This window comes from Haemorhous mexicanus, chromosome 1 (genome assembly GCF_027477595.1).
Source record: "Haemorhous mexicanus isolate bHaeMex1 chromosome 1, bHaeMex1.pri, whole genome shotgun sequence".
In the NCBI taxonomy this organism is placed as follows: domain Eukaryota; kingdom Metazoa; phylum Chordata; class Aves; order Passeriformes; family Fringillidae; genus Haemorhous; species Haemorhous mexicanus.
In genome coordinates, this window is record NC_082341.1 from 20,351,595 (window position 1) to 20,379,213 (window position 27,619).

General features: G+C 38.9%; 1 protein-coding gene across 2 annotated transcripts in view; it reads right to left on the reverse strand.

Moving 5' to 3' along the window:
- The window catches only part of LOC132325193 (macrophage mannose receptor 1-like), a 33,393-nt gene extending 17,083 nt beyond the window's left edge, over positions 1-16,310 (reverse strand). Inside the window, exons 1-14 of one of the 2 annotated variants that reach the window (XM_059842250.1) lie at positions 16,137-16,310; positions 13,929-14,330; positions 12,616-12,789; positions 10,961-11,119; positions 9,980-10,093; positions 9,375-9,509; positions 8,165-8,347; positions 7,463-7,620; positions 6,687-6,800; positions 6,242-6,357; positions 5,792-5,940; positions 2,764-2,963; positions 1,207-1,334; positions 519-606 (exon numbers count right to left, since the gene is read on the reverse strand). In XM_059842250.1, the coding sequence (XP_059698233.1) occupies positions 519-606; positions 1,207-1,334; positions 2,764-2,963; positions 5,792-5,940; positions 6,242-6,357; positions 6,687-6,800; positions 7,463-7,620; positions 8,165-8,347; positions 9,375-9,509; positions 9,980-10,093; positions 10,961-11,119; positions 12,616-12,789; positions 13,929-14,330; positions 16,137-16,206 (2,190 nt within the window). In that variant the 5' untranslated portion in view covers positions 16,207-16,310. Of the gene's footprint in view, positions 1-518; positions 607-1,206; positions 1,335-2,763; positions 2,964-5,791; positions 5,941-6,241; positions 6,358-6,686; positions 6,801-7,462; positions 7,621-8,164; positions 8,381-9,374; positions 9,510-9,979; positions 10,094-10,960; positions 11,120-12,615; positions 12,790-13,928; positions 14,331-16,136 lie in introns of both variants that reach the window. The other variant, XM_059842242.1, reaches the window with a different exon arrangement.
- Between the last annotated feature and the right edge of the window lie 11,309 nt (positions 16,311-27,619).

Genomic DNA, 27,619 nt, shown 5'->3' on the forward strand with positions numbered 1-27,619 from the left:
CAAAGAATAGGGAGTAGTAGTGAATGGAGGGTAATAAAGAGTAGACTCCTAAGGAATGTTCTTCACAGCTGTTGATATTTGCATGGATGACTGGATAAATTCCCAGAAATAAACAAAATAAAATTACAGATATGAGCTCCAGTTCAAAGAGACCCTGAGCCATCACTTACTGGGAGATTCAGGAGTATACTGGGAAACATGCTCGCTGCTTGATTAACTTTTTAGACATTTATGTTTTCATGTTTTGACCTTAGGTGTAAAAATTATCTTCTTGGAAGAGAAAATAAATTGGAGTGTTACACAAAAAACCTGCAGAATCTGATGAGATGCAGATAATTTCCATGTATTCAAATGTTTAGTTGTGATATTAGTTGTGACAATACAGCTTAGCAGCTACATGAATGTTTGTAAGATTGGTGGTTTCTTTAATGAGGATAACAGCAAAAAGCCAAAAAGTACATATACTAATCCCAAAGTATCTTAAGCAGACAAATATGATGAAAAATTAAGATACTCACTGGAGAGCCATCACTCCAGGCAAATCCTTCATCTGGATTCAAGGAAAATATACCAAGCCAAACTGTTTCAAACATACAGTGAGTAGCTCTAAAAGAAGGTACAGAACAGAGCAATGAGTAAACATCAGCACAAAAAACCCCAGAAACACATAGTTGAACTTCCTAGAGCACATTGTGAAAGCAGTGAAGTTGCAAATTTCCCTGTTACCTTTGGTGAAGGGCATACATGTGTTCTTCATAGAAATGGTTCAGTGTCAATAGCTCAGTTATCATACTCATTAGTAGTATTGATCACATATTGCCCTAATGTACTGTTCAGTCAGGGAAAACCTTCACAGATTCAAAAAGTGGTTTCAGCACTGACCACTGAAAGGTTGATACATACCTACTTCAAGTAGATACATTGATCATATTTTCTACTCTTGTAGAAATACCACTAATTTCATGTTTCTAAACTAAATCTAGTAATCATGATACTGGTGGAGGATTTTTTAAATTTTTCTTGACACAAATCACTCTTCTTCTCCATGAAAAGGTTAAGATAGTACTGAATAGATAAATTTCAAAGGATCACGGGTCTTTTTGCTTTTGAGGAATCCATACATTTTAGAAGTCATCTAGGATCATTCATAATTGCTCATATGAAAAGTTTTGAATCTGGTAGGATAAACACACATCAAATACCAACCTCATTGCTTGGATTAGTAATGGCATCTCCTCCTTAGTGTTAATGGTGACCAGATCCCCTCCTATTTGTCTGCAAAAATCTCGAGCTTCAAACCATGATTTCTTTCTAATATTTGATCTGCAAAAACACTACGGAGAAATTAATTTAAAACATATTTTATACATGTTACAATAATAAAAGAATTATAGTCTTGCTTAAACATAAATGAGTTTTCATATGAGCCAAGTAAAAGTTCATTGGAGAAATAGCATTTCACACTCTGTTCCTAGAATTTTTACACTAGGGTTGCCTACCAACTTTGCGTAGTGGAAAAAAAAAAAAAAAGAAATTCCTAGAAGGGAAGAGGGAATACAGCTCCCCAACTCCCTTGAATTTGTTTTAACTGAAGAAGTGCTCAAGCCAACTTCCTTATGAAGGGAAAGAAAAGCAGCTGTGGCTGAGAGGCAAAATGGTCTGGGAGGAGTCTGAAGATTCAGGCAAAAGAATCACCCCATGGTAATTTACAACTCTCACTTTACATTTGCAGTATGATATCGAACTGGTTTAACAGACAATAAGCACAGATTTGACCAAAGTTAAAATTATGATCTGGGGGTAAAGGAACCCAAATAAATACCATTCCAGATGAATTTGAAAGAAATTAAAAAAAAAAAAAAGAGAAGGGCTCATTAACTCAATAAAGTGATCAAAAATATTAACAGCTTACACTCAGCACATTTCAACTTTGCATGATCCCAAATCACTCTTTGCACATTACACTCATTTCTTCTTCTAAGTTCTTTTTTATGCCTGCTCAGATACAGCTTACTGTATTTCAAACACAGCTTTGAGAGTTTCTGGTTTCTGTAGCTTTGCATCAGAAACTCTCAAGTAAATGTCCTTCATAAACACTGGTTTAATTAACCTTTCACATGAATTTTTATCCTTTTTTTTTTTTATTTTTTTTTTTTTGGTGGGGTAATGTGCTGATTTTAGCCAGCTCCAGCTTTAGGCATTGTGCTGCTGGAGGCTACACTTCACTGTTCCTCTGTTTGTTCCCTGAACTGCCCCATGTCTCAGGCAAACACATCTTTGCACAACAGAAAAAAAGAGCAATGCCAACAAAACAACTTTGCTGCCTCTGCTGTTTAATACAGAATTTTTACATTTCCCTTTTAATCATTTTAATATGGAGTTGTTTCCTGGTTTTTAATTTATTTTAATTTTCTTTTCTTTTCCTTTTCTATTTCTTTTCTTTTCATCTTTCTGGGGCCTTGATATTTATGTTCCTCTTCTTCCATTTCCTGCTCCAGTTCCTTCAACCCCTGAAGCACAAACTTCCTCATTTTCTTTCCTGTGCCCTTCTCCCCTCCCTTCCCATCCCGCCCTTCAACCTTATGTTTCTTCCTTAGTTTTTCCCCTCTCATGGTTATTTTCCTTAGAAGCATTTTGGGGGTTTTGGATTTTGCTCTATTCCAATCTCAATCTCAGATATTGCAAAATGAAGATGTCAGTTCTTTTTTTTTTCTTTTTTTTTCCCCCACCCAAGCTGATTCTCTTAACTATTCAGGCACTTACTTTAAAACAGGAACTTCTATGGTTGTTTGACACCCAGCCTTCAGGGCACGTGGGGACCAGAGCAGTAGCTGGAACAGGTGGAACTGTTGCACCCTTTGCCCACTGTTTGCAAATATATTTTTGCTTTGTCTCACAGTCAAGAACATCCCATAATCCAGCTGCAGTCCCTGTTTTCATGGCTACACATCCTGGATTATTTCCTTTACAAGAAAAAAAAAAACAAACATGCTGGATATTTTCTAAAGTGTGAATTATTAAATTCTGTCAAAATCTTTGAGCAGCAGCCATTCACTTTTTGCAATAACATTTGAAAAGAAAATTTGTGGTTTAGATGGTTTTCATACAGGCAGATTAGCATTTTCTTTTTGAGGAGGTCATGATCAATATAGAATTCTACTATTCTTTTCTTTTTTTTTTTTTCCCCACTTTGAATATCCTGCATAATTAAGTCTCTGGGTAGAAAGTAGAGTCAGAGTTTTTACAATGAAATCTTGTGTTTCCAAGTGAGAATCTAATTTCTATTTATGTTAGGCCTGTTTTACATGAGATAATATTACCTTGGTCATGAGTGGTTTTCACATAGATGGCAGCAGCCCCACTAGTGCATACAGAGGGCAGGGATGCAAACCTAGACAGCTTCTGGGTGAAACTTATCCCATGATGTTTGCTGTAATTTTAGATTGTTCTCTCAGAGGGAGACAGAGCTGCCTACATCACACAAGATGCAGTCAAATGCACAACATGGGTTTATTCAATGGCTTATTCATGCTCTTTCTTAATTTCTAAATATTTCTAAGTATTTTTAACATTTTATTTGGGGATTTTTGTTGTGTTTTTTTTTTTTTTTTTTAATTTCTGTTGGGCACAGACCTGATGCCTTAATGGACCTGTGGTGCCATGAGATGAAATGAAATTCAGCTATAAATCCATCATTTTATGGCAATTTAATACATGTGTTTGTTCCTAAGAGCATCCTTTGCCTGCATCAAAGTTCACCTACTGTTTTACTGATCATGCTCAGTCACTTATTCTCCTGATACTGTCCTGAGTTTCCTCACAGGCAAATCTTTGCTATCAGAAATAATTTACTCTCATCAGGAAATCTTGTGACTTCACTATTGCAAATTTTCCATATGGTCTGAAAATATATTGAACAGCATGGGCTTTGGCACAGATCATTATGGGGTTGTGTTGGTGAACACACTTCCCTAGTAAAAAATAGCCCTTATTAAAAAAAATCCACCTTCCAGTCAGTGCCTTTTTATCAATATTTTTATTAGTGTAAGAGCTTTTCTGTGTTACATTAGATTAGTTGAAAGGCTTTTGGTAATTGAGATAGACCACACTAACTAGATTTCCCTCATTCATATGCTTTCACCTACTTTGTGGAGCTATGAGAGATCTATAAGCATGACCTCCCTTTCCAGAAGTGATTTTATGTATCTTTCCCACAATTTCTTTATTTCACACTCAGTTAATTCACTAATGGCCTATTCATCTGTATTTCCCCATATCTCTCTATAACCATTTTAAGTGTCAGCACCAAATTCGTCTTTTAGCAAAGCTTAGTTGTCAAGGCAGCTTTAGCAAGAAAGCTAAAGCTCTCTTTACCCATTAAAGAGAAGGGTTTATTTCATGTAATCTTATATTTCTGCAGCCATGCTTATTCCTGACTTCATTACATCAATTTCCTCCATAATCTATTTTCTTGATATTTCAGCTTGAAATAGGCTCCTCAAAGATACCCTCACGAAGAAACTTTCCAGCACAGAAAGTCCATTTTCTTCTCAGTGAACACAGATGCAAGGAAACAGATTTTTTTTTTTGGCTGTTCCAGCCTGATTGTTGAGGAGTGCATTTGCTGTGGGTAGTTTGGTTTGCAAGCTGCAGTGCCAACTGGAGATGGAGCTCTGGCTGGTGGGAGCCAAGGCAAAGGGCTGTGAACTGGAGCTGACCCTTTGCATAGCAAAGGGCACAGGCACCAGTGGTCCAGCAGATGACTGGACACCCGAAGGCTCAGCAGGGGCCAAGGGCCCCAGACATTACTGCATTTAGACTGTAAAACAGCCCAGGGTTTCCTCTGTTCCTGGACCCTCCTTGGAGGCACCCAGCTCAAGCTGTTATTTTATTATTGCACCATGTTTGAATTGTTTTAGGGATCAAAAAATCTGGGGAAACCTGGGTTCAAGCTGTTAAGGAAACCTTGTGTGACTGTGTGAGTGTAGGGGTGTAGCTGGGGAGGGACCTTGGTCCCAGCTCAGGTGGTGTGAGTGAGACTCCAGAGTGGCACTTGGATGGCCAGAGAGGAAAGATTCCTCAACATGAGCTCCGAGTGCTCTCCTCATGCTCTGATCATCTGACAGCAGAGACTTCCTGGCAAGCTATCTTCTTATGGCATTTGCTAAGGGTTTATTAGTCTTTGTCTTTCGTAATTTTTAGTTTTTATTTTATATTTTATAACCTCACTGAAGGTTTTCAAGAAAGTCTTCAGACAAATAATCACTAGGAGGAACATAGTGTAACACACAAAAAGTAGATATCCTCATGGCATAGTGAAATCTTGTTTTCTGTGCTTCTGCACAGTATGAACCCATTAATGTGGTTTTCTTAGTATCACACATAAAAATAATAATGGCACAGCGATTTTTGATAATTTGAGTTTGGAATTCTAACTTAAAATCCATATTCCCGTTGCTCTGTTTCAACCTCTTCTCCCAGGCTAACTTTTTCACTAGAGGGAAAAGTGAAACTGTGGAATAGTCTTAAGACCCGTTTGTAACTCCTTTTATCTCCCAGTGAAGACAGGCCAAAAGTTAATCTTATGGGTAAATGTGTCAGATGTCCTAATATAAAAGTGCAGTTTAAAATTTTCCCTTTGAAATGAGAATGTGGGATTTGAAAAACTGCAAGTACTTGTAAAATATACCAAAATTCTAAAACATAAAATTCAGAGGACTGTATACCAATGCAACCTAAATAGGGACCACCTTGTCAGAGAGCACCCACCATCCCTCAGCACAGCACCTACCAGGCATTCCTGCATCCCAGTGTGTGAAGGAGACAGCTTCCCCATTGGCCCAGCTGAAAGTGCCTTGATCCTGCACATCAGAGAGGCCAAGCCAGAAATATTTCTCAGGCCTCAGCCCTACAAGGCTAGTCAGATAGGCTTGTTCATACCTGGAAAAGACATCATCAAGATGCAAGTGGAAACAAAGGTGTTTAGCCAAATCCTGTCAGTCTAATGTGATGATGGAATTTTTTCTCCTATTCCTTGCCTCAGGGTGGGGGAGAAGACCTTACATAGGATTCAGATTCCATATGAACAACAAAAAAAAGCAAGACTTTTTTGTTATTCAACTAGAGACCCTATCTGTCACTTAACCATTTTGCTGTTTGGTGTTGTGTTAGGTTTTCTAGGAATATTTCATAAGATACAATCTTTAGATATTTAAAAGCAAGGAAAAAGTCATTATCATACCTACTTTCAACTGTGGCTAAGTAACCTTCTTCTCTTTCACAAGTGGTGTTTGCTTCTGAAAATGTTGCTGGAACATGTCCAATAAAATAGCAGTAGGTCCCATATCTTCTCCAGCCCTGTAACACGGTTTTAGGATTTTCATACAAATTTTAAATAATTGGGTTATCATGTATTAAGTGAAATATGACATATAAAACTTAATGAAGTGCAATGATCATGAATATTATGAATGAGAAACTTTTTGCAGTGAAATTACAGATTCCTCCTAAGTGGTTTCTGCAAATGGTTTTTTAAATTTAAGAGTAACTGAGAGAGGGAGAAACTTCATAATATATAAAACAAAAAACCTTCCATGTAAATAATACAAATAATTCAAATAATTCTAATGGGTTCTCAATGTACCTATTTCATCTGAGAAATTGATGTTCCATTCTCACATACTTACTTTTTTGCAACCTGCAAGGCTACTTTCTTTTTCTCCAGCTCTTTGTGGTGTAGCTTTTCTTTTACAAATGTAGCCAGCCTTCTTCTCACAGACATGGTCTGCCCAGTAGCCATTCTGAGTCAGGAAAAAATTTGAAATAAAAAGAAGATAAAGATGGATAATCTAAAGGACATAAATAATGTCTTTCTTTACAATGAATATGGTTTGTTTTCTTTCTCCTTTATTTTTAAATTGAATATTTTCCTAATCTAATTTTCCTACATGATATCAAAACCAAATCTGCTCACATTCTGTGAAACAGTAGACTGGGCTATAGCAGTATAGCCTCGGCTGGCAGGGATAAGAAGGGAGGAAGGTGCATGGAGCTGCTCCCTGACCTGTTGTGCTGGGTCCTGTACAGGCAGCTGTGCTATGGGATGGCAAAGAAGCAGGCAAAGAAAAGCCAACAAGAATCAGAGAACCCCATCATATACCCTCATTACCACCAGAGGAAAAGGAGATAATGTTTTCAAAATGCCTTCAGAGACCTTTTTGTAGCCCTAATAATTTCATTTGTGACTTTCAGATGTACTTAAAGAGAAAATATCACCAGTGATGCAGTAATGCTTTTGGGTTTTTTTAAAGGTCACATTCAATCTCATTCTCAATCTCATTCAATTCAATCCCTACATCTCTTTTTTCTGGCCTTAGCCATTTGCTGAAATAACAGAGCATTTTATTCTTTTTTAAGTAGTTATTTTCAGTATGGAAGTACAATATGTATTGAGAAATGTCACCTGGCCCTTGATCAGGACACAGTCTTCTGGCCTGTTGTTTGTAGTGGATGGCTCTCCCAGGTGCCATTTTGTGTAGGTCACTGGGGTGCCATCACTCCACTCAAAATACATTTGAACCTTGTGGTCATTCAGCCCAATCCACAGCTGGTCTGTTGGCTCTAAACATGGAAACAGAGAAAGGACCTCTTTTGGCACTCCACCCTTTTCCCAGCAGCAACCATTAGGCTTTGGACATGTAACTCCTTTCATAAATTTATGCAGCATGTTCTATGATCATTTTATAAGTTAATATTTTCATATAGATATAAAAATAGACTGTATGCTTTGGAAATTAGGCTGTAAGGAAATTCTTGCCCTGGGTGAAAAAATTTTGCTCTTCCCCCTCATAACAGTGGGTGTGAATTACCAGTCTAATGCTGATACACCACGATGGTAGGATAGAAGTCTGAATAGTTACTTTTCAGTTCCATTGCACTGGTCAAATTTTAGAATACGGATTTTATGTTATTTGAAGAGTGAGTGCTTCATGCTTCTTTCAACAAAATGAAAAAAAACAGACAAATCCCTAAGCCCAGCCCCCAGACCTACATCAATTATTTTGGCAATAAATAAAATCAGAGTTTTGACAACATCCGGAATTCAGCAGGAACTATCAATGTCTTGTTTCCCATACAGGCAAAGAGACTCCCTGGAAATACTCACTGTACCCAAGCTGAGACACCATAAAGCTGTGCTCCTCAAGGCTTTGGATGCTGGCCAAATGACTCCCTTCCTTCTGACAAGAGGCCAAAGCTCCTTCCCATCCTTTGCTGTCCCTGAAGATCTTATAGCAGTGATCCACATAGGGCACCCATCCATCTGGGCAGGTAACAGGCCCAGGGTCACCTAGGAACATGTCCCAAGGCTTTACAGCTCCAGCTGCCATGCAAGGGATGTGACACTGAAAATATTTCCACTTCATCTGTGCAAAAGTTCTAAACTAAGAATTTTATTTTGAAATTCTCATCATAAGGAAATGATGAACACAAAATGCAGTAGACATTAATGTGATTCTTTAAACTAGGCAATTTTTAGCTTGGAGAAGGAAAGCTTTTTAATACAAGTAATATCTATTGCAAGGTAATAAAATACAAGTAATATTTAAAAAAAAATTCTAAGTTTAGTCAAATGTCTGCCACAAATATATTAATTTTGTAATGTATTATTTAAATGTATTAGTTTTGTAATTCATTAATTTTATTAGCTTCTGTATCACCTAGTATTTTTTTGTCAGATAGGAGAAATCAGACATTATCTGCAGCTGACATTGAAGGTTTATGAATTTTTAAAGGATTAAGTATATTGATAGAGTAAAAGCCATCAAGAGAAATTTATAGCTAGATGAATACATAGGGTCACACCAACAGGGAAATCTTCATACACTTAAAATATCTTTTCTCACTTCGATGTGTTGATCTTCCACTGTCTCAATCTTCCACCACTTCTGCAGTGAACTCTGAACTTGCTTATCTGGATGCTGGTTGACCACAAGTCATGGAGAATGACTTAGAACCACACTAAGTTATGCATGTTTCTTTCTTGGGCTTGTATTTACTCATGTCCCACTTCTGAAAAATAATTTTTGGGTTGTTCTCCCTTTTGAGAGTCAGCAGTCCGGGGACATAAAGGGGAGACCTGGCCCCTGAAACACAGACAGGAGTGACTACTTGGAAATTTTTTCCTTTTATCTGTTTCAGTCTGTGCGTTGTGGAACTGGAAATCAGACTAGAAAGGTTGCAATCATTGTAAAAAGCAAACCAGAGAAACAAGAAATCGTTCTATTTCTAATACAATTCTTCTGTTCATATTTGTCAATATGTTTAGCAATTCAGATAACAGCTTCTACTTTAATTATCAATATGTATCAACATACCTGAAGGAACCAAAGTAAAGTTCCTTTTCTTACATATATAACCAAGTTTCTGATCACATCCCCAGTTTTGCCATTTAGCTTTTGTTTCAGGATTCAAAACCACACAGAGCTTTCCAGATTCTGGAGACGGACTTCCTTTGGGAAAAGTACAGAGAAAAGAAATGAACGTTTCTGAATGAAAAACAGAGCTCTAAGGTCTAAAATGCACATGAGAGACCACTCCTGGATGAAGTGATGGAGGTCCTGTCTTTCCCAGCTTTGGTAAGAGCTAAGGTATGTTTCCAGTAGAGGGAATGTCTGTATGAAATGTGTGTAAGTTAGGGAAGTGGATACAAACCTGTAAACTCATACTTTAGTTGCTAGTCAAAAAATGGAAGACTGAATATTTTTGGGACAGGCAGTATTGCTTTCACAGCTAGAATATTTTTGCAAAACGTTAAAGGTTTCTGTCATATACTGCTATAGAAAAAGAGATTTTTCTAAAGCTAAAACAAGAAAAGCTAAAATTCTTATGGCATAACTATCTGATAATAAAGTTTACAGCAGTATTTGAGGTATGTACCTTTTCTCTTTGGAAATACAAAACCAAACAAAGTCACATCTACCTGGAGCCCAGTTTAAGTACTGGAAAGGGCTGCCTCCAATCCACTCCCATCCACTACTCAAGTCCAGTCTGTTGAGTCCAATCCACAGTGCAGAATCTGTACTTTCTGTTAATTCTAAGTTACAAAAATAAGAGGAATTATTTTATAAATCTATTTTGCATTAGCAATGGTCACTAACAATGTCTCTAGGAAGACTTGCATTCCTAAATAGCTAATTGTAAATATCTGTATGTACTATGGTACCTAATACATTGAAAAACGCCAAAGTTTGAATACTGTAATAAAGCAAACAAACAGAAACTCCCTGTTTTATTCTGTCAACTAATGCAAAATGAACACAGATTATATCCACAACAAAATTGTTTCTGCAGAATAGGCTAAATTCTGTACATTTAAGTAGAATTATTGGTAGAGTATAAATATAAACAATAATAAAAAATTTGTTAGAAGTTAAATTAATCCTTAAAACCAACAATAAATATTTCTTCCATATAATTTCTTCATCTATATGTGGATATGTAAGGCTGCAATTTGATATCTGTAAATAACTGATATTTTTCAGTTTGCCAGGAGAATGAAAAAAACAACTGTCAAAACAGCATTTGAAACAAAGCAAGTCCTTTTGGTGTAAAGATTAATCTCTTCTTCTTACTTTTCTTTTTTTTTTTTTTAAAGTTTCCTTTTGATCAAAAGTAAGTCTTTAATTTACTTTTAAGGATTTTTTTCCTCCAATTAAAAAAATACATACAAAATAAAATTTGTAAATATGAAGTCAAACTGTTACACTTGCAGGATGCTGGAATATTTTGAATTCTATGTAAATTTGGCAGCAATTTTGATATGAACTTGCATATTCTAAAACATTTTGTTTTCTTGCCCACATATATTTAGGTTCAAAGGCAATGGCCAAAATAATACTAAATAATCCTTAGCTATTATGATGGCCTGAACAGATCCTGAATGTTACCCAGACTGCCTTACCTTTAAGGTATGTTTGTTCATGAATGTCTGTGATACTCAGTAATTCTGCATTTTGCTGCTGACAGCTCTTCCTGGCTTGGTGCCATGTGAGAGCTGAGTCGAAATTTATTTGGTAGTGAACATTTGTTGACAGATCTGTAGTCCATGTGCTGTCTTTATCTGTGGAAAGAATAATAACAGCAGAGGTCATAGTAACTTGCCAACAGAAAACTGAGTTGCAGGTTCTCGTTCTCTGCAGCAGGTACTCATTCATCTCCTTAAATTTCACCTGGGCTGCTCTTTCAAGACCACTGAAAATGTTATGAGCAGATGGGGAAGGACAAAATTAAGGCCAGTAAGCTGTCAGGTAAAGCTGGCCTGTACAGCCTCCTGTTCCATGAAGAGAGACAAGTCAGGAATTACCACAAGGAAAGTGATTGCACAGGAAAATCCATTGCATGGACTGTCAATACATTGCATGGCAGAAGTCCCAGGAGAAAATTTTGAAATATTTGTGCAACATCTCCTTCTCTCTCTGAACAGCAGTTCCCACTGAGAGCTGTAAGAACTAGCTATAGACCTGAATTTAGCATAAAAAAATTTCATAGGTAACTCCCATTCCCATTCAAAGAGCCTCTGGATGTGCCTGTCACACAGCAATGGTGCTGAGCAGCACCATGCTCCTCCTCTGATTACCTTTGCATCTTTGATTTGTTGAAGATATCAACATGCTCATTCAAGCCCAACACAAAATTTTATCAGGTAATTGATCATTCCCAAAACTCAGCATGAAGATGAATTTTAAAAAAAGAACTGAAAGCTAGGAATACCTTTCAAAACCTCTGAAAATTATTCAATGACCCTATGTCACACCTTCAAGGCTCAGTGTGTGAGGTATCTTTGCAGAAACCTTGAAAGCACAGTTGACTAGGGATGTGTGCCACACTGAAAATCCACTTCAAATCAAGTGGAGTAAAGGGGCATTCTGATAAAAAGAGACAAGGCTGGACAGGAGCCATGGGGAGAAATATAGAGGAAAGGTGAGATGCATCAGGTGGAGATTTCAATATCAGGAATGCAAAGCTCTCCAGGCCATAAAGGGAGATAGAGGGGAAAGTGACCACAGAAATAAAAGAAAGTGATTGAAATTGCAGGGAAATGCCAGGCAGATGTCAATGGGGTGGAAAGGCTGCTTCCTGGACAATAGGAACAGGGCATAAAAACGTGGATAAAAGGACACATTCCACTTTAGTAAAAAAATACAGTCACATGAGAATCATGCAAATTGAAACATCAACTTCAACATCAATCTTCCAACAGTGCTCTTTTTTGTGCCCACATCCATCACAACGGGAGTCCTCAGAGAAGGGTTTTACAACAGTGACAGCACGCATCCTGGCTGGGAAGCAATAAGGAGCTCAGAATTATTGCACTGCTCAGGAACACCCCCACAGCAAGTGGGAACTGAACGCTGATTTACTCTTCAATGACTCTCTTCACATCTTCGTGCAACACGTCATTTCTTTGCACAGTGAGGTGCAGCCTGTGGTAATGCATCATGTACTAAACCACATTCTTGCAAGTTATGAGTTGTTATTATAAAGATAATCACATTCTGCTTGTGCAGGCTTGCCAAAGGCACGCTGAGGGCACCTGGGAGGGAGCAGGTGCCTTACCTGTGGAGGGGCAGAAGCCGTATCGCTGGTCTGCGTCGTAGTCGGCGGTGGTGGCGCACCAGAGCCAGCCGTCGGCGCGGCCCGCGGCCGTGCACTCCACCCACCACTGCCGCTGGTACCTGAAAGGGAAAACGCACGGCGCCCCGAAGGCATTTCCCAGCAGCGTGAAGGTCTCTGAGGAGACAAAATGATAACATGAGTATGAAAAGTAACGAATGAATGTTAACTAGGGAAAAAGAAGGGTCTGGGGCAGAATTGCATGGCAAAGTGCTTTCCATTGTTCCCATCCCATAATCATAAAAAACCAGCACTTTTTCAGTCTTCATCTTCTGACATATATTTTAGAGCAGGGCTATTCTGATGTAAAGTAATATATCATAGAGGAGGCCTATAATTAAATTTCTGACCAGACTCCTTTGCAGTCTTAATAAGGATCTAGAGCTCTACCCTAAGATACGTCTATTTCAAAAAATGTTAAGATTTATATAACATGGGCAAGAGCAGGAACTAATATTTATAAGTCTTGATTCCTGGGAAGAAAAGTAAACATATATTAGACCATCTCTCTCTGTTTTTATTCCAGTGACTATTCTAAGTATCTTGTACAGTGAAGCAGCTTACCACATGCAAAGCTAAGAGTTCATTGCCCAAATATCCTGTGAGGAGGCTTTTAGAGCATTCATTCTAGATGTGGGAAAGCCATTCAGAACAATTAGACCTCAGCTAATCAAAAAAGGTAATTGCTCTGGTGACTGTAATTATTCCATGAGCATCCTCATCTGCTGAATCAAAAAGCCATGCTTCCTCTGCTTAAATCAGTACTTTCAGACCTTTCTCAGCACACCCATATTGTCCTTCATTCATGGGGATGTAAATTTCATATCCCTGTGACTGTATAAGAAATTTATCGGTTTTTATGTGCTCTGTTGATAATGTAGTGACACAGTATGGTGAGCAATAGTGACTTTAGAGAATACTTATACATACTATAGAATGCTATACATAGTATGAGAGTAAGCAAGTAAATACACATTCACTAATAATATGTATTTATAGAATATATAGAGGGTACACATAATACTTATAGTACTCAAAATACTAATGTACTAAATTGCATAGACTAAAAAAGTGTGTGTATATAATACATGCTTGGACATAAACATTACATTAAATTCAAAGTTAAGTACCTCAGTGCATGGATTTTCTAAAACTCTGGTGGTCACTGAAGGAGTCAGAATATTCAGAGCCAAAGATCCTAAATATTCTAACACTCACAAAGTAATGCAAAGGAGGAAAGAATCAATTTTTTGTACCTTCATATCCTTGGGAACATAAAACATCCATGGCCCCATAGATATTCCATTTATTCTTTGCACTCAGCTCCTTCTTTAACAAAACGTTATCATGCTCTTCATTGCCAGGACTGAAAAATAAATCTTCCCCTTGGATGGCAAGGAGGCTTTCATTTCTGCATTCCCACCACTGTAGCTCACTTTTTGGATTACAGGGATACAGGGTGACCATGGTCTGATCCTTCTTCAATGGCACCCCCAAGCATAGTTTAAGTTTCACACTCATAAGCTGATGATCTGTGATCCACCTGAATTTTTGTGATTCGTTGTCTTGATTGCAAGTGGCAGTTCTAACTGACTGTGCAATAGATGCCTCAAGACAGAGCCTGTTGACTTGATTATACAGTAAAAATATTTTATTGTCTGTAAAACAAAACAACACATAGCAAACAATTATTATAGAATATATATGTATAGTGGATATGTGATATTATTCTGCTTCCCATTCACATGAACAAGAAGTCACTGCATTCATGTCAGATAAAAACATTCTATTTTTCAACAGGGTCCAGAGCAACATCAATTCTACTGATTAAAAATAAAGTAGACAATAGAAAATGTATGCCATGTTTATACATCACCATGCTGTGGATCAGTGGTGGTCAGCAGCAGCAGCTGAGCACAGCTTGTTGGATGGTTTTACATCAGTGAATTCCCTCAGCCTCACTGCCATTACCATTGCCTTGTTCCATCCAACCTATCCTCAGAGGTGTGGCCTCGAAGACCTCTGACCTCTACAAACTTTTCTCCCCCTTGCAGATCTTACAGGTCTCCTAGTGGGCACACAGCCATCTTTGCTGAGCCATTTGCCTCCCCTCCCCCAAATCCACCTTTCCTTTCCTTTTCATCATATAAATGTGAGTGAACCGGTCTGGGCTTCTCAGGGGTCACTCTGGGCTCCTCAGCCTTGCTGACGACAGGATCTGCCATCCCCTACTATGAGCCATTGACTATAAAACTAGGAATGACTTTGGGAAGCCAATCGCAGTCTGAGAAAATAGCAAAGACTGGGGAGTAGTAGCATCTGGCACTTGCCAGTGTGTAAAGGCTGGTGGGAGTTAGAAGGCACACCTGCACCAGAAACTGGGTCCCCAGCTCTCCAGGCAGTTTACCTGATCATGCCTGAAGTGTTGGCTCCAAGGTAAGGTAGAAGCAGGGGAGCTAATTTCGGTCCTGCCATGAGTTTGCCAGCAGCAGTTGTGAGCTGTGCCTATGAATTTTCTCTGCTGCCTTGCCTTGTGCTTTGTGACCCATCTGGTTGTATTTCCTGCCAAAGCTTGTGGGATTCATAACCAGTTTTTGTCCCTGATACATGTCTTGAGCAATGGGTGTCATATTTATTAAAAATCTATTTAAGAAGTTAAAGACATTTTCTTAAAGAGCTTGCAAAAAGATTGAAGTCAATGTAATTGATAATATACAATACACTGAAAATAATTCTTCTGGCCTGCAGGGAGACTGTGGTGATTAAAAAAATACCATATACTCTGAGACAATCTGTGAAAATCCTCGGGAGTTAGAAAGGTGAAAGAATTTAACCTTAAACATTCAGGTCTGCAGAATACCTACAAGAGAAATGCAGCTAAAGGGATAGCAGTAGTGTTATACACTCCAATTCCACAAGATATTTCTTAAACTTAATCCAATTTTATTTTTAAAAAATCCATCCACTGTATCAATGCCAGTGAATTCAATGAGGCTGTTCAAAACAGTGAATAAAACCCCCTTTTCAGCCATCATCTGTGAATATCATAATATCCTACCAATATTTCTACATTTCACCACTCCTGGAGATTTTTCTTGCCTGATTTTGCAAAGCATTGCCCAGACACCAACAGCTCAAAAATCAGTAGCAAAGAATTAAATAATTTTTTTAAACATCATTTAAACATTTATTTTCTTAGGTTTGATCTTCTGGGATTATTGAGTGATAGTGCCCCTATATATTAATAAAACCATTAAGGATTGATTCTATGGTTCCTTTCCTAACCATCTGTTTTTTGCAGTGAGCTTGTTCCCTGCCTCTTGCCTGCCATTAAGAGGTTCCCCATCCCCACACTAATAATGTACATGTTGGCAGTACCACAGTACCACAATCACCCAGAAAAGCCAGAGCAGTGGAAGCACTTTCATGACAACCTCCACAGGAAGCAAGCAGGAGGCACTTACCCACCAGCTGCAAAGAACTGTGAACAAGAGACAGAGCAAGCAAGAGCCCAGAGAACATGATTGTAAACATTTTCTTTCCTTCCCTTCAGCAAAACCTGGATGGGGAGAGTTGCTGGCAGTCAAGTCCTGCTGAGGAGAGGACAGCGGCTGGTCCTCCTCAGTTTAGCAGGCTGGATGGTTGAGTAAAAACTCTGGGTCCTAAATAAGGAAACATTCTGTCACATGCCACATTTCTAAAAAAAAAGACTACGTGGCACAAATTTTACCCTCAAAAAAGAATGACATCTAACTGAGGGCAAACCATTCTTTCTTAGGAAAGCAGGTGGTCACAAGTTTATATCTCACAAGGGTGCCCATCACAGCTGTAGATGTTTCATAGGTCTGCCTGGTGACACCAGCACCTGAGCCTCAATATTTTGGCTGAGGCACAGCAGACAAACATATCCCCATGAATGCTGGTTTGCAGATACACTCATCAACCTTTTGTACTACCATTTAACTGCTTCTTGTTAACTGAGCTCAGCAATCACTGGAAATCAACAGGCATTCTTGGACTATTGTTTAAATAATGGATACTGGAAAAAAAAGTAATTAGTCCAGTCATACTTCCTTGATACCAGTATATAGTTTTAAAAATAACTGGAAAAATGTCTGTTCTTTATATTATCTCTATGATTAGTCTTTGTTTTTTTCCTTTGCTTTATCACTGTTTCCTTTCTTATTAAAAAAAAAAGTCTATACCATTTCCCCGTGGGCAAACACTTCAAGGAGCATCTGGGAAAAGCTTTTAGTCATACAGTTTAGTGCTAGGGTGTCTTGTGACAAACAGGGAATTGTCCTTGGTGATCCTTATGAGGTCTTTCCAACTGGAGGTATTCTATGATTCTGTGACTTTTTATTTCAAGATTTTAAATCCTTTTTTTTTGTAGAATTCCCTACCAAATTTAAACACCAAAATTGACTTGAATATCTTAGAAAAACGTGCTGAAGCAGGAATGTTGGCAGGAAAATGCATTTAAAACATTTTCTTCCCCCACTGCTTGTGGATTGGTGAGGTCCAGAACATGATTTTAAAGATAGGTAACAAGGGTGTGAGAAAAATTCCATATCTGAAAAATGTCCTAATGCCCAATAGAGATTAATGGCCTGACCTATGTGTCAGTCTCTGTTGGGGAGAGTGACTGAAGTTTCTTTGCAACCACTGGCAAAGGAGACACTGGACTTCTTCCCTTCCTCACAAACCTTCCAAATACAATTGTATCAAGCCTATTTTCTGAAAGAGGAAGGAAATTTCATAATTAACAGCACAGAAGGAGATAGCAGAGAGAGAGAGCAGACATTCACATGGACTGTTACCAAAGGAATCTCTTAACTGCAAAACTATTAAAAGATATGTAGGTTTTAGGTTTTATGGTTTTCTTTGGTTTGTTTGTTTTTTTTTTTTACCCTGGTAAGTTGTGCACACTAGTTCAAATAAAATAGCAAAAGGAGTTCTCTAAATAGCTGTAAGGGCTGGCTTTAATCTGAAACATTTCCAGATTTCCCTTTTATAAAGGGCATCTAAATCTCTCACAGCTCTTCCAGCATAGTCTGAATATTGCAATACACTGCAGTGCATTTTCTTTTTTACTTCCTTTTGTCATTTGAATGTCACTTCCTGCTCTGTAGGAGCAGACAGTGATTTGCCTATGGCTCAGTCATCAGTTCACTTTGCCTACTTCTCAGGACTGTCTAATGCTGAACCTATCACCTTACTTAGCCTGAGCGTGCCCTGGGCACACTATGGTGGTCACACCATTTGTGCAGAATTGCCTGTTTTGGAGAGAAAGGCACCTATCCTTTCCCTAAATTAATCCACATCTAGGAAGACAATCATTTGAGTGGTAAAAGAGCTACAAGGGTGATGGTCATGGGTGGGATTTATAGTTCAGATCCCATTTTCAGGAGTAGTTTTGTTTGCCTTGTTAGTACTGACAGTGCAAACTACTCGTGCTGCAGGGAGTCAAGGCCAGGCTTGTGCTAGCCCAGCCACCACCCACGGGCATCCAGTGAAACCAGGCACTCCCTAACTCTTCTCTCCCTCTTCTCTCACCTACTCCCTGCTGTATGACACAAAAAAGGGGTGGGGAATGATCTTATCTGAGGCAAACCAGGCACCACTTTCAGGAATTTTGCAAGAATAAGATTCAGCTTCCTTTACCCACTGCTGGTACTCCACAACACCTTGACTATTGTGAACAGGACAGTCAGTGAACTGCAGCCACTGCAAGAACCTTAAAACCACCGTGTGTAACCACCTTAAAAAGTACTTCATCAGACCAGAGCACTACCCAAAGCTGCCCTGATTTTGAACACATGTGGGGAGAAAAAAATTATCTGTTCCCAGCTCTGCCCTTGTGCCACCTATCAGGTGCTCCTCCTTTGCACGGTCAAACCATAAGGCCTTTAATTTTTGCATCTGCACAAAACTATTCTGTTGTGAAGTCTGTATGACATCTAGAAAAATGTTTTCAGTTCTTCAGATACAAGACCTTGTGTCATGGAACACTGCATTAAAAACTGATAGGATGATCTGAATTGCCTCTAGAAGCTGGTGAGCCTCTGTCAAAGCTTCAAACTCAAGTCAGAGCCAGCTTCCAACTAAAGGAATATCCAAGGCCACATTCTCTACAGCCAATGTCAGGATTTTTCAGTCACCACTTTTCTCTAAATATTCGTCGAAGTAGGCACATCATCCATCAAAGCAGGTTTTTTTGGATGCCGTTCGGATCACTGCCTGTACTCTTAATTTAGCTGATTTTCCATATTATGAAGCCAATGTGCATTTTAAATGAGTTGGAGCTCTTGCCCACATATTCAATAATCTCACACTTTTACTTGGCAGCATCACAGTCTATCACACTTAAGTCTGCTCTGGAAAGCTTCAGTGCAGAATACATTTTTCTCCTAATTTCACATAAGGCAGTGTTGCTGCACTCATGAGCTTAATGCTTCCTACCAAAACATAGCATGCAATGTTTAAAGCCTGCTCTTCATTTCCATAGCATTTTGTCAGGCACTTCATTAGGAGGCCTGTAAACAATGGAAGACAAGGAAATATTGCAAGACCATTTCCTATACCAGGAGCATTGTTTAGTTTACACAAATTGTGCCCAACTCTGCATAAAACAACAGGATAGATTAAAGATGAAAACCTAATGTGATGTTTGGGCTGCAAGGCAACCCCATTTTTTGGTTTTTGAATTTGATTATTTTTAACTCTTAGAGACAAGCTGGAATACTTGGAGAAATTGGCAATTCTCAGAAAACACTGGGGGAAGCTAGGCAAGGTTTAAATATATCAAAACACCAAGGAATTATAACACAGGTAAACAAACTTGAATTAATGAAAAAGTAATAGAAAAAGCAGTACTATTTGCTAATCATGAGATGATGACTAGGTAATAAGGAATCATAGTCCTAAAAAAAGAACAGTAATTAGTAGCTTATGTTGAGTTGGTAGGCGTACTGACAAGGGTTTTATGGAAAGATTTGGTGCCATTCTGTATGTTAGCAGCTCAAATAATGGGAAAGTGTACTTAATAAATTATTTAGCTTTGTTTCATGGTTTAAACCCAGCTGGTAACTAGGCACCCTTAATTAATTTAAATTAAATAGTACCCAGGAAAAGGCAATATGGCAGGGCTGTCTATTCTATAAATGAGTGCAGGCATGTGTCCTTCACCCATGACAGTGAACACTTCCCCAAAGGGGTTTCGAGGTGCTGTTTGGCATGTCCAGCATTCCAGGGACCATTCCCAAGAAGGAGGTTGAACACACCTGGTGCCAGCCTGCTCTGGAGCAACCAAGAGATTATTTGGGCCCCTCTAGCCCAGTTGAGCTGAGGAGCCAGTGACACATCAAAGCACTCCAACATCATTAGGACAGAAGTGTTGGCAAGGCTGCCTCAGAAAGAGGTGAAATCATGGTTGCTGTTGGAAATTTTAAAGGAGGTGCTGGATCTTTCAGCAGCTGATCAGTTTCAGCTGACACCGCTTTTGGGCGGGACCTTTTCAGTTCCCTGTTTCTATTAGGTGTATGATTATAGGTTCCTATTCACAGGATATACAAAATTCAAAGACCTTTAAGCTTTAAATTACATCATGCCTTGTATTCTGTGCTTTAGCACTTAAAAAAAGAAATGGCATTCACACTTCTCTTTCAGTGGCATTCAGAACCATAGAGAGCGCATTTATTCAAGCGTCTTCAAAATCCTTCCTAAATTGAAAATAAGGTATTTTGAAGCTTAAAGATATGAAGAGACACATTGTTTCACAATACAATTAGTGTGACATGGAAGTAACACATTCCAGTAAGATAACACACTGTGTCTGTGTACTGAAGATTTATATAGTGATTGTTTTTATAAGAATAGAAAGTAAAGCGCAAGATAAGAACTTGTTAGTTGCAGCACGACAACAGATTGTCACAATGCTGTTTGTTAGGAATTATAATTGGTTTTTTTGCATTTGCCTTGCTGAACTTCACATTTTGGGTATCTCTGAGAAAGGATGCTCCCATGTGATGCATCGTCACCAACTTTTCTGCACACACCAGGTGAAGCATCTTCTGTGCTTTCCTCTGCTTCCTCTATTCACACAGACAGGAGTGATATGAAGAAAAAGACTGGATCCATGTGTGCTCCTCCATGGCAATTTGCTTTTGCAGAGACCAGTAGGTAGTGGGCACTCATTGAGGGATCCTGCACATCAATCTCTTCACGAAGAGATTGAGGAAAACAGGCAATTACAGGAGTTAAGGTACTAACAGGAAGCAGAATACTGAGAGGCAGATAGAAGTCTTGGAAGAGAATCTGATACTGGGAGACAGTATAAGTGACTGCAGAATGACAAACAGGTACCCACAGCCACTCAGAAATATGAGGATGAGGAAAATAGCTGCTTTTAGCTCCTATTTCATTACTTTCTTTTCACAATTGATTTCTTTGGATTGTTTGATTGTTGTGGTTTAATTTCACACTTGCAATATAATTAATTTCTTGAAGAATTGGAACCTCAGTTTCTTGAAAGCTCATGTCTGGTTTGGACCTTGATTTGGAATGTAACTTTTACAACCTACTGGAAGCACTCATCTACTTGACCATGGGATTTAAATATATGGGAGCATCAACCCAGCTTTCTAAGTGGGTAAATTTAGTAAACACAGCCACAGGAAGAGACTCAGGGTGTGTATCTGACATAAGACATTGTCCAAAGAAAGGTCCAGTGAAATATTATGAGTAAAGATACACAAATTTTGAAATTAATATTGTTTTATAAGCATCTCTCTCAGTTGTTAAACAAACAAAACAAAAATCTGTATTTAATACTTGATATAAACTGGATTTGAGAGGGATGGAAAAGATAACCCTCTGTTTGTGGTACCCTGATGACAAGCCTAGCACTCACCCACGCCCTGAGCAATCTGGCTGTGATGCCAGGCACAGCTTCACTGCCAAGCTGCTCTGAGCAGCTCTGGGGAATGCAGACTTGCACATCTGTAGTCTTGTTAAGGACTCCACTCAGTGGCAAATAAAAGATGCTGCATCTCTAAAGTGCAGCAGCATGTCAGGCAAGCTGCTTGGGGTCCACATGCCAGAGCCACTGACCCAAGTTGGCCTGGGATCATCTCACTCCTGTCTACAACCAAAGCCTTGTGCCCAGGCTGACCTGCTTCAAAGGGCAGGAAAGGTGCCAGAGGCCCTTGTGTGCTGTCCTTGCACCTGCTTGGCCTCTGGAGAGGCTGGAAATGTTCGTGGCTCATCCCGTGGGCATCTCAGAGCTACAGCAAAATCATTCACTAATGCACTAATGCAGAGCAGACAGCTCTCCCTGAACACAGTAAAAATCATGAGAATATTTCAAAGCATAGAGTAAGGAATTCCTTTCTTTCCCTACCATCTCCATCCCTGTTTCAGCAATTGCAGGACTCTTCCTAAAGCATTACCAGTGATACAGGACCTTTAGGTCATGTTGTCTACAGACTAATTAACAAAATAGGATGTCTCTTCCAAATTTCTTTCATTCTTACTCTTTATCAGTAACTGTACTTAATAGTCATACCAGCATGAATGTGGCTTTTCATTTCAGGTATTTTTACATATGAAAATGTATGTGGACTATTTTCACCACTGTTTAGAAGACGTCCAGTCCTGCAGTTTCTAGGCATGTAAACTTCTTGATAAAGTCCAAATAGTGGGGAACAGAGTGGCAGCAGGAAGCATCCAAAGACTAAAATACAGAATGAACTTCATAAAGAATTTACAGCAACTGACTTGAGAAATTAAATGCAAAATTGAAGATTCTGAAGTAAGGAAAGACAGATCAGAGGAAATTTTTTTAGGGAAAGTAATAGTAAAAAATACACACACAGAGCTACCATTGCTCTTCATGGATAGGAGTGAATTTACATTTTATTCCTCTGAACTAAATCATAATAGTCTACCACTAGGCTATTTAGAGAAAAGAAGTGTATTGTTCTTCAGAGATGTTTCTTTCAGAAGTCATCAGTTGGAAAACTATGAGTCAAGCTGTGTTGGCATGAGAACAAGAGTAGAATGTCATGTTGTGTTGAACACATTAAATGTGAGAACAGGCAGAAACCGTTTATGAAATTCACTCTGAATGACACTTTAGTTGTCTGAACTATCAAACACCATTAGAATAATTGAGGAAAAAAGCAACTTATGAATAGTTAGAGTTATAAGAAAATACTAAACTTCTGGAATTGAAATTATTTTAGTAGCCAATGCAGTTTTAGTCAAAGTATAAAAGAGCATAGGAACCAATGGAAAATTATTAAAGGAAGAAAATTCATAGACTGTGGTTTTCTCTTGTGATTCTTTAAGTGAATGCAAATGGCTTTCAAGCAAAATTTTAGGATTTCCTTCCTTTTTCTCTTGCTTCCTCATTTGTTTAAAAGCCCTTCCTGATTTGTGTCACTGTGCTAAATTTCTATATCATTGAATTTCACATATTCAGTGAAGTAATTATGATGTTGCCGTTTCTTTGTGGCATAATCAATTCCTTTTCATTTGTAATCCAACTAAGAGTAACAGTTTCACTGTTATATGAACTAAATGAACCTGCTTTGGCAACTAAACAGTCAAGAAGATAAATGGCCTCTTCTTTTCCAGGCTTTTGTTATCTTTGGAACATACGGAGATTGCACATTTCTAATGTCCTACTTCCTGTTAAAATTTTGTTGCAAACAGACTTAACTCTGAATAGACCCTAAATTTTGTGCACTTTTAAATGTATGATTAAGCCAATGTACAAAGCAAACGGTGTCTTTGACAGAAGCTTACTTTCATAAGCAGCCTGACAAGAATGACCATCTCGTGTGGTAGCTCTGAAATGAAAAGCACTATTATTAGGAGAAAAGTTCTGTTCTGTACTATTCCCACTGCGCAGAATTATAAAAAAAATATTTTCTTGACACATGGAGTGGAGGAGAAAGCCTTGGGCAGATGGGAGATGTGTAATCAAGCCTCATTCTTACTATTCCATTTGCCCTTTGACAGGTTATTCACCACCCTCCCCTCTCTCCCACCACTAATTACAGGCCAATATACCTTTTCTTTTGAGTTTTGTTCTTGTTTCATAGCACCCACTGAGAGTGAACTCCAAGGGGGACAGATCCAGCAGGTTGAAATATCAGCACCTTTTCTCCAAACTGAACGTGTTGCAGAGAACATTTTCATTTTAAAAATGCCTGAACGAGCAGCAGGGGGTGTTGGTTCTCTAACAAGACGTTTATAAACAAATGTCTCCACTTTTCACAGTAACTTTGCAGAGAAAGTGCTTGCTGTAAGCTTTCTCTCAGTGGCTTCTTGGGTTGCAAAACAACCCACACAGTTCCTCTGTAGCACTCTAACAAAAACCTCTTCCTTTCCATTGCCCCAGAGGCTTCCCCACAAGTCCACTTTCTGTTCCTCTTAGGAAAACCCTGGGTTCCCTCCCAACCTCTGCACTCAAGCATGATGCTCTGAAGCATCAGCCACATCCTTTGCACACTCACCACTCTCCAGAAAGAAACTATCTTCTCATTTTTCTAGATGGCTCTGCCCTGTGAAAGACATCAGGAGCCAGGGCAAGGGGAGAGGCATCCTGCCTTCGTCTCTGATACCCAGCTGTGGTCTTTCCAAAGAACACAAAGAACACAAGAATACCCAGGCAAATAGGAACAAACATACAAAGATCTTTCACTCTCTGGCCTTTCTACATCCTCACACATTCTCTTTCCTGGTCTGAACAGTGTTCCTGAGGCAACAGTTCACTTTAGCTGCATCAGCTTTTTTTCTCAGTTCTCATATGCAAAGTATATTCAACCCTCTATTTCTTCCCCACAACCAGAAGTCTTATCCTCCTGCACTTTTCCCTGCAGGATCTGCATTTCCCAGACCTCTGTTTTGCCATGCTCCACCTTGCTTGTCTCTCCTAGGAATGGTCAGCACTTCTGACTCAATTCAAACTCCTTCATTTCTACTTCAACCTTTCCCTTCAATCTCCTTTATTTGGACACTTTGCACTGTATTTTTGCTTGCCGTCCTCTTACCAACCTCAGTCAATGTTTCTCACTGCACAAATCCTCTTTCCTCCAGTTACTGAATATTATTCTCTCCTATGTCTAGAGACTCTTTATCATTTGCCTCTTCTGGTGGGCAACAAAACAACTGCAAGTTCCTCCACATATATTCCCGATTATCAACTATAAAGCAAAATTATGTCAGTCAGTTCTAAGAGTAGGTGAGATGGATTTCATCTAGATATCCAGTTCTATAGTCTGGGTAAAAGCCAGTATAATGGTTGCACTGTATGCATTCTCCAGAAATGAGAGTAAATATTTCCTCAGAGGACCCAGAACCACTAACCACATCCTTAAAACACTAACCAAATCCTCCAAAAGATTATGTAACAGATAGTGAACAGTTGTGCACAGCAAATCTTGAGCCCAGAAAGCTGGATCTGTTAGATAAGGACACAGCTGAGAAGAGACAAAACGAACACTAACTCTTCCTCTGTCCGGATGCAGTGACATTGGGACAACGTTCTGCTTATGGAGCAGTTTACACCTTTCCTATTGACCCTGGAAAATCTGGCTCTTGCCCATTGGAATCTGGCCTGAAGGCACTAGCTCATTTCACAACTATCTATCTATTCTCTCTGTATTTATAGAACTTCCTTACATTTTGCTCCAAATTACTCTTCACTTCCTTTTTCAGTCCCCTAGTTTCAGAAAATTAAATGACAAAAGTAAAGACTCATAGTTCAACAGTTTCTTTTTAGATTTTTATTTAGCCAGGGGCCTGAATCTAATAGGTACTGATATAAGCAAATTTTCTCTGTAAACTGGTATTCTTTTGGAGGAGGAGGCTGCTCCATTCTTCTTTGTATGTGTTGCAGTGACACTGTCCGACATTAGAGAAAGTTACAATGGTGAATTTTTCCAGAGCTTTTTCCTTCCTTAAAGACAGTTACATTATAATAAGTCCAGGTAGAGAATCAATTACTTTTTCATCCATGTGATAGGCTAAGGATATAATGAAAATAGGTGAGAAAAGGCAGGACATTCTCTCTAAAATACCATCCTCATACTGAGAAAGCAAGGGCAAGCAACTGAGAAAGTAGGTGTCAACATCTTTGGAGAGGAATTTTACAAATGGTATTTTGTTGCATGTAAGACTAAATCCAGAATCTATGTGGAAGCAGAACAAGTTGACAAATTGTTTCCCACATTTCTATTTACAACAGTGTAACACCAAAGGTTCCTAGACCTGGTAGAAAGAGTGCTTTTACCACTAAATTCTGTGTCCAAGCATTTCGTGAGTACCTCCTTCCTACCTCCACCAAAGTAGTCTGTAAGCTAGGTGCTGGACTTGTCTTGCCTGGTGAGCATTCGTGGAGTTGGTCTATTAGCTAGGATTTGGTAGGAAATAGTGAAATTTCTGAAGTTTTCTTCAGAAATCTAGCTGCAGGAGACTAATTTGTAATAAATAAACCTCCAAGTAACCATGAAGTTTGAGAAGAAAATCCATCCAATTAGGATGTATGGAAAACTAAACTTTCTTGTAAATTCCTGCTTCACTGATGGGGAAGAAATGCAGATCATAAACTGTGTTTCTTAAGTTGTTCTGTTTATTTGGGTTTTTCTCTAACAAGCTGTTATTATGAATAGAATGAAGCTCCTCTAATAACAAGCAAGTAACAAGGTAAGTATTCACACAGCACATTCACTTGTTCACTCACAGAATTCACTCACAGGCAATGATCAATATTGGTTGGACCAATACTCTGAAACTAATCCCAGCTGTACTCAGTTTCAAAGAGCCATACTGGCACTCCAGATAATTCTCAGGAGATGTCTGGATAGTTCCTCAGAGGGTCTTGCTTTTCATCATCAGGCACCAGCCATGGTTGTCTCCAATACAGTCCAAGATATAGCAATCCTCTCTCCGCTGATGCTCGTGGGCACTAGAAACTCTGTACAGACCTGGTGAACTCTGGGTCCAATTCTCACAAATGCAACAGGACTGCTAAGGCTTATCAGTCCTTGGAAATGTTCACTAATTAAATTCTCATTAGGCATATTTCCTGGGTTTGGCCTGTTGTTTTCTGGTACCCACTTCTTTATCCAAAATTATGCATCCTGTGGAGTCAATCCAGACAAACCAGACAGAAGGCTCCATATGCAAGGTGTTATAAGGGTGGATTAAATCCTTTTTCATCTGCTCAGTGCTGCAAGGATCTCAGCTCGAATACCTTATCTATCTCAGCTGAAATGCCTTATCTATCCATCAATCTACCTTACCTTACCTTACCTTACCTTACCTTACCTTACCTTACCTTACCTTACCTTACCTTACCTTACCTTACCTTACCTTACCTTACCTTACCTTACCTTACCTTACCTTACCTTACCTTACCTTACCTTACCTTACCTTACCTTACCTTACCTTACCTTACCTTATCTTACCTTACCTTACCTTACCTTACCTTACCTTACCTTGCCTTGCCTTGCCTTGCCTTGCCTTGCCTAGTGCAGTGCACTGTCAGAAGGACCTACATACCACAGCACAGGGTCTAGAAGGGAACAGCAGAAGGGATGAGAGAAGTTGTAGCCACCGAAATGCAGAAGGAAGAGCCAGTGTTGCTATCAGCAAATACTGAGAGGAGATATGAAAGAGCTATCAACATATAAAATCTGTCTCAGCTAATAGTGCAGACCAGATTAAATTACAACACTTTCATTAGACAAGTAAAAGCTTCAAGTGTTACAGATAAAGAAGCAATGAGACACAGTTTCACAGATTGGTAGGGAGCATTTAAGAACATGCCAGACTAGGAAAAGCGGATGCTCATTTGTGTATAAAAATTTAAGAGCCCCATCCCTCCTTTCTCTTTTTCTGTTATGATAAATTGTTCTGTTTAAGAAGAGACACACAC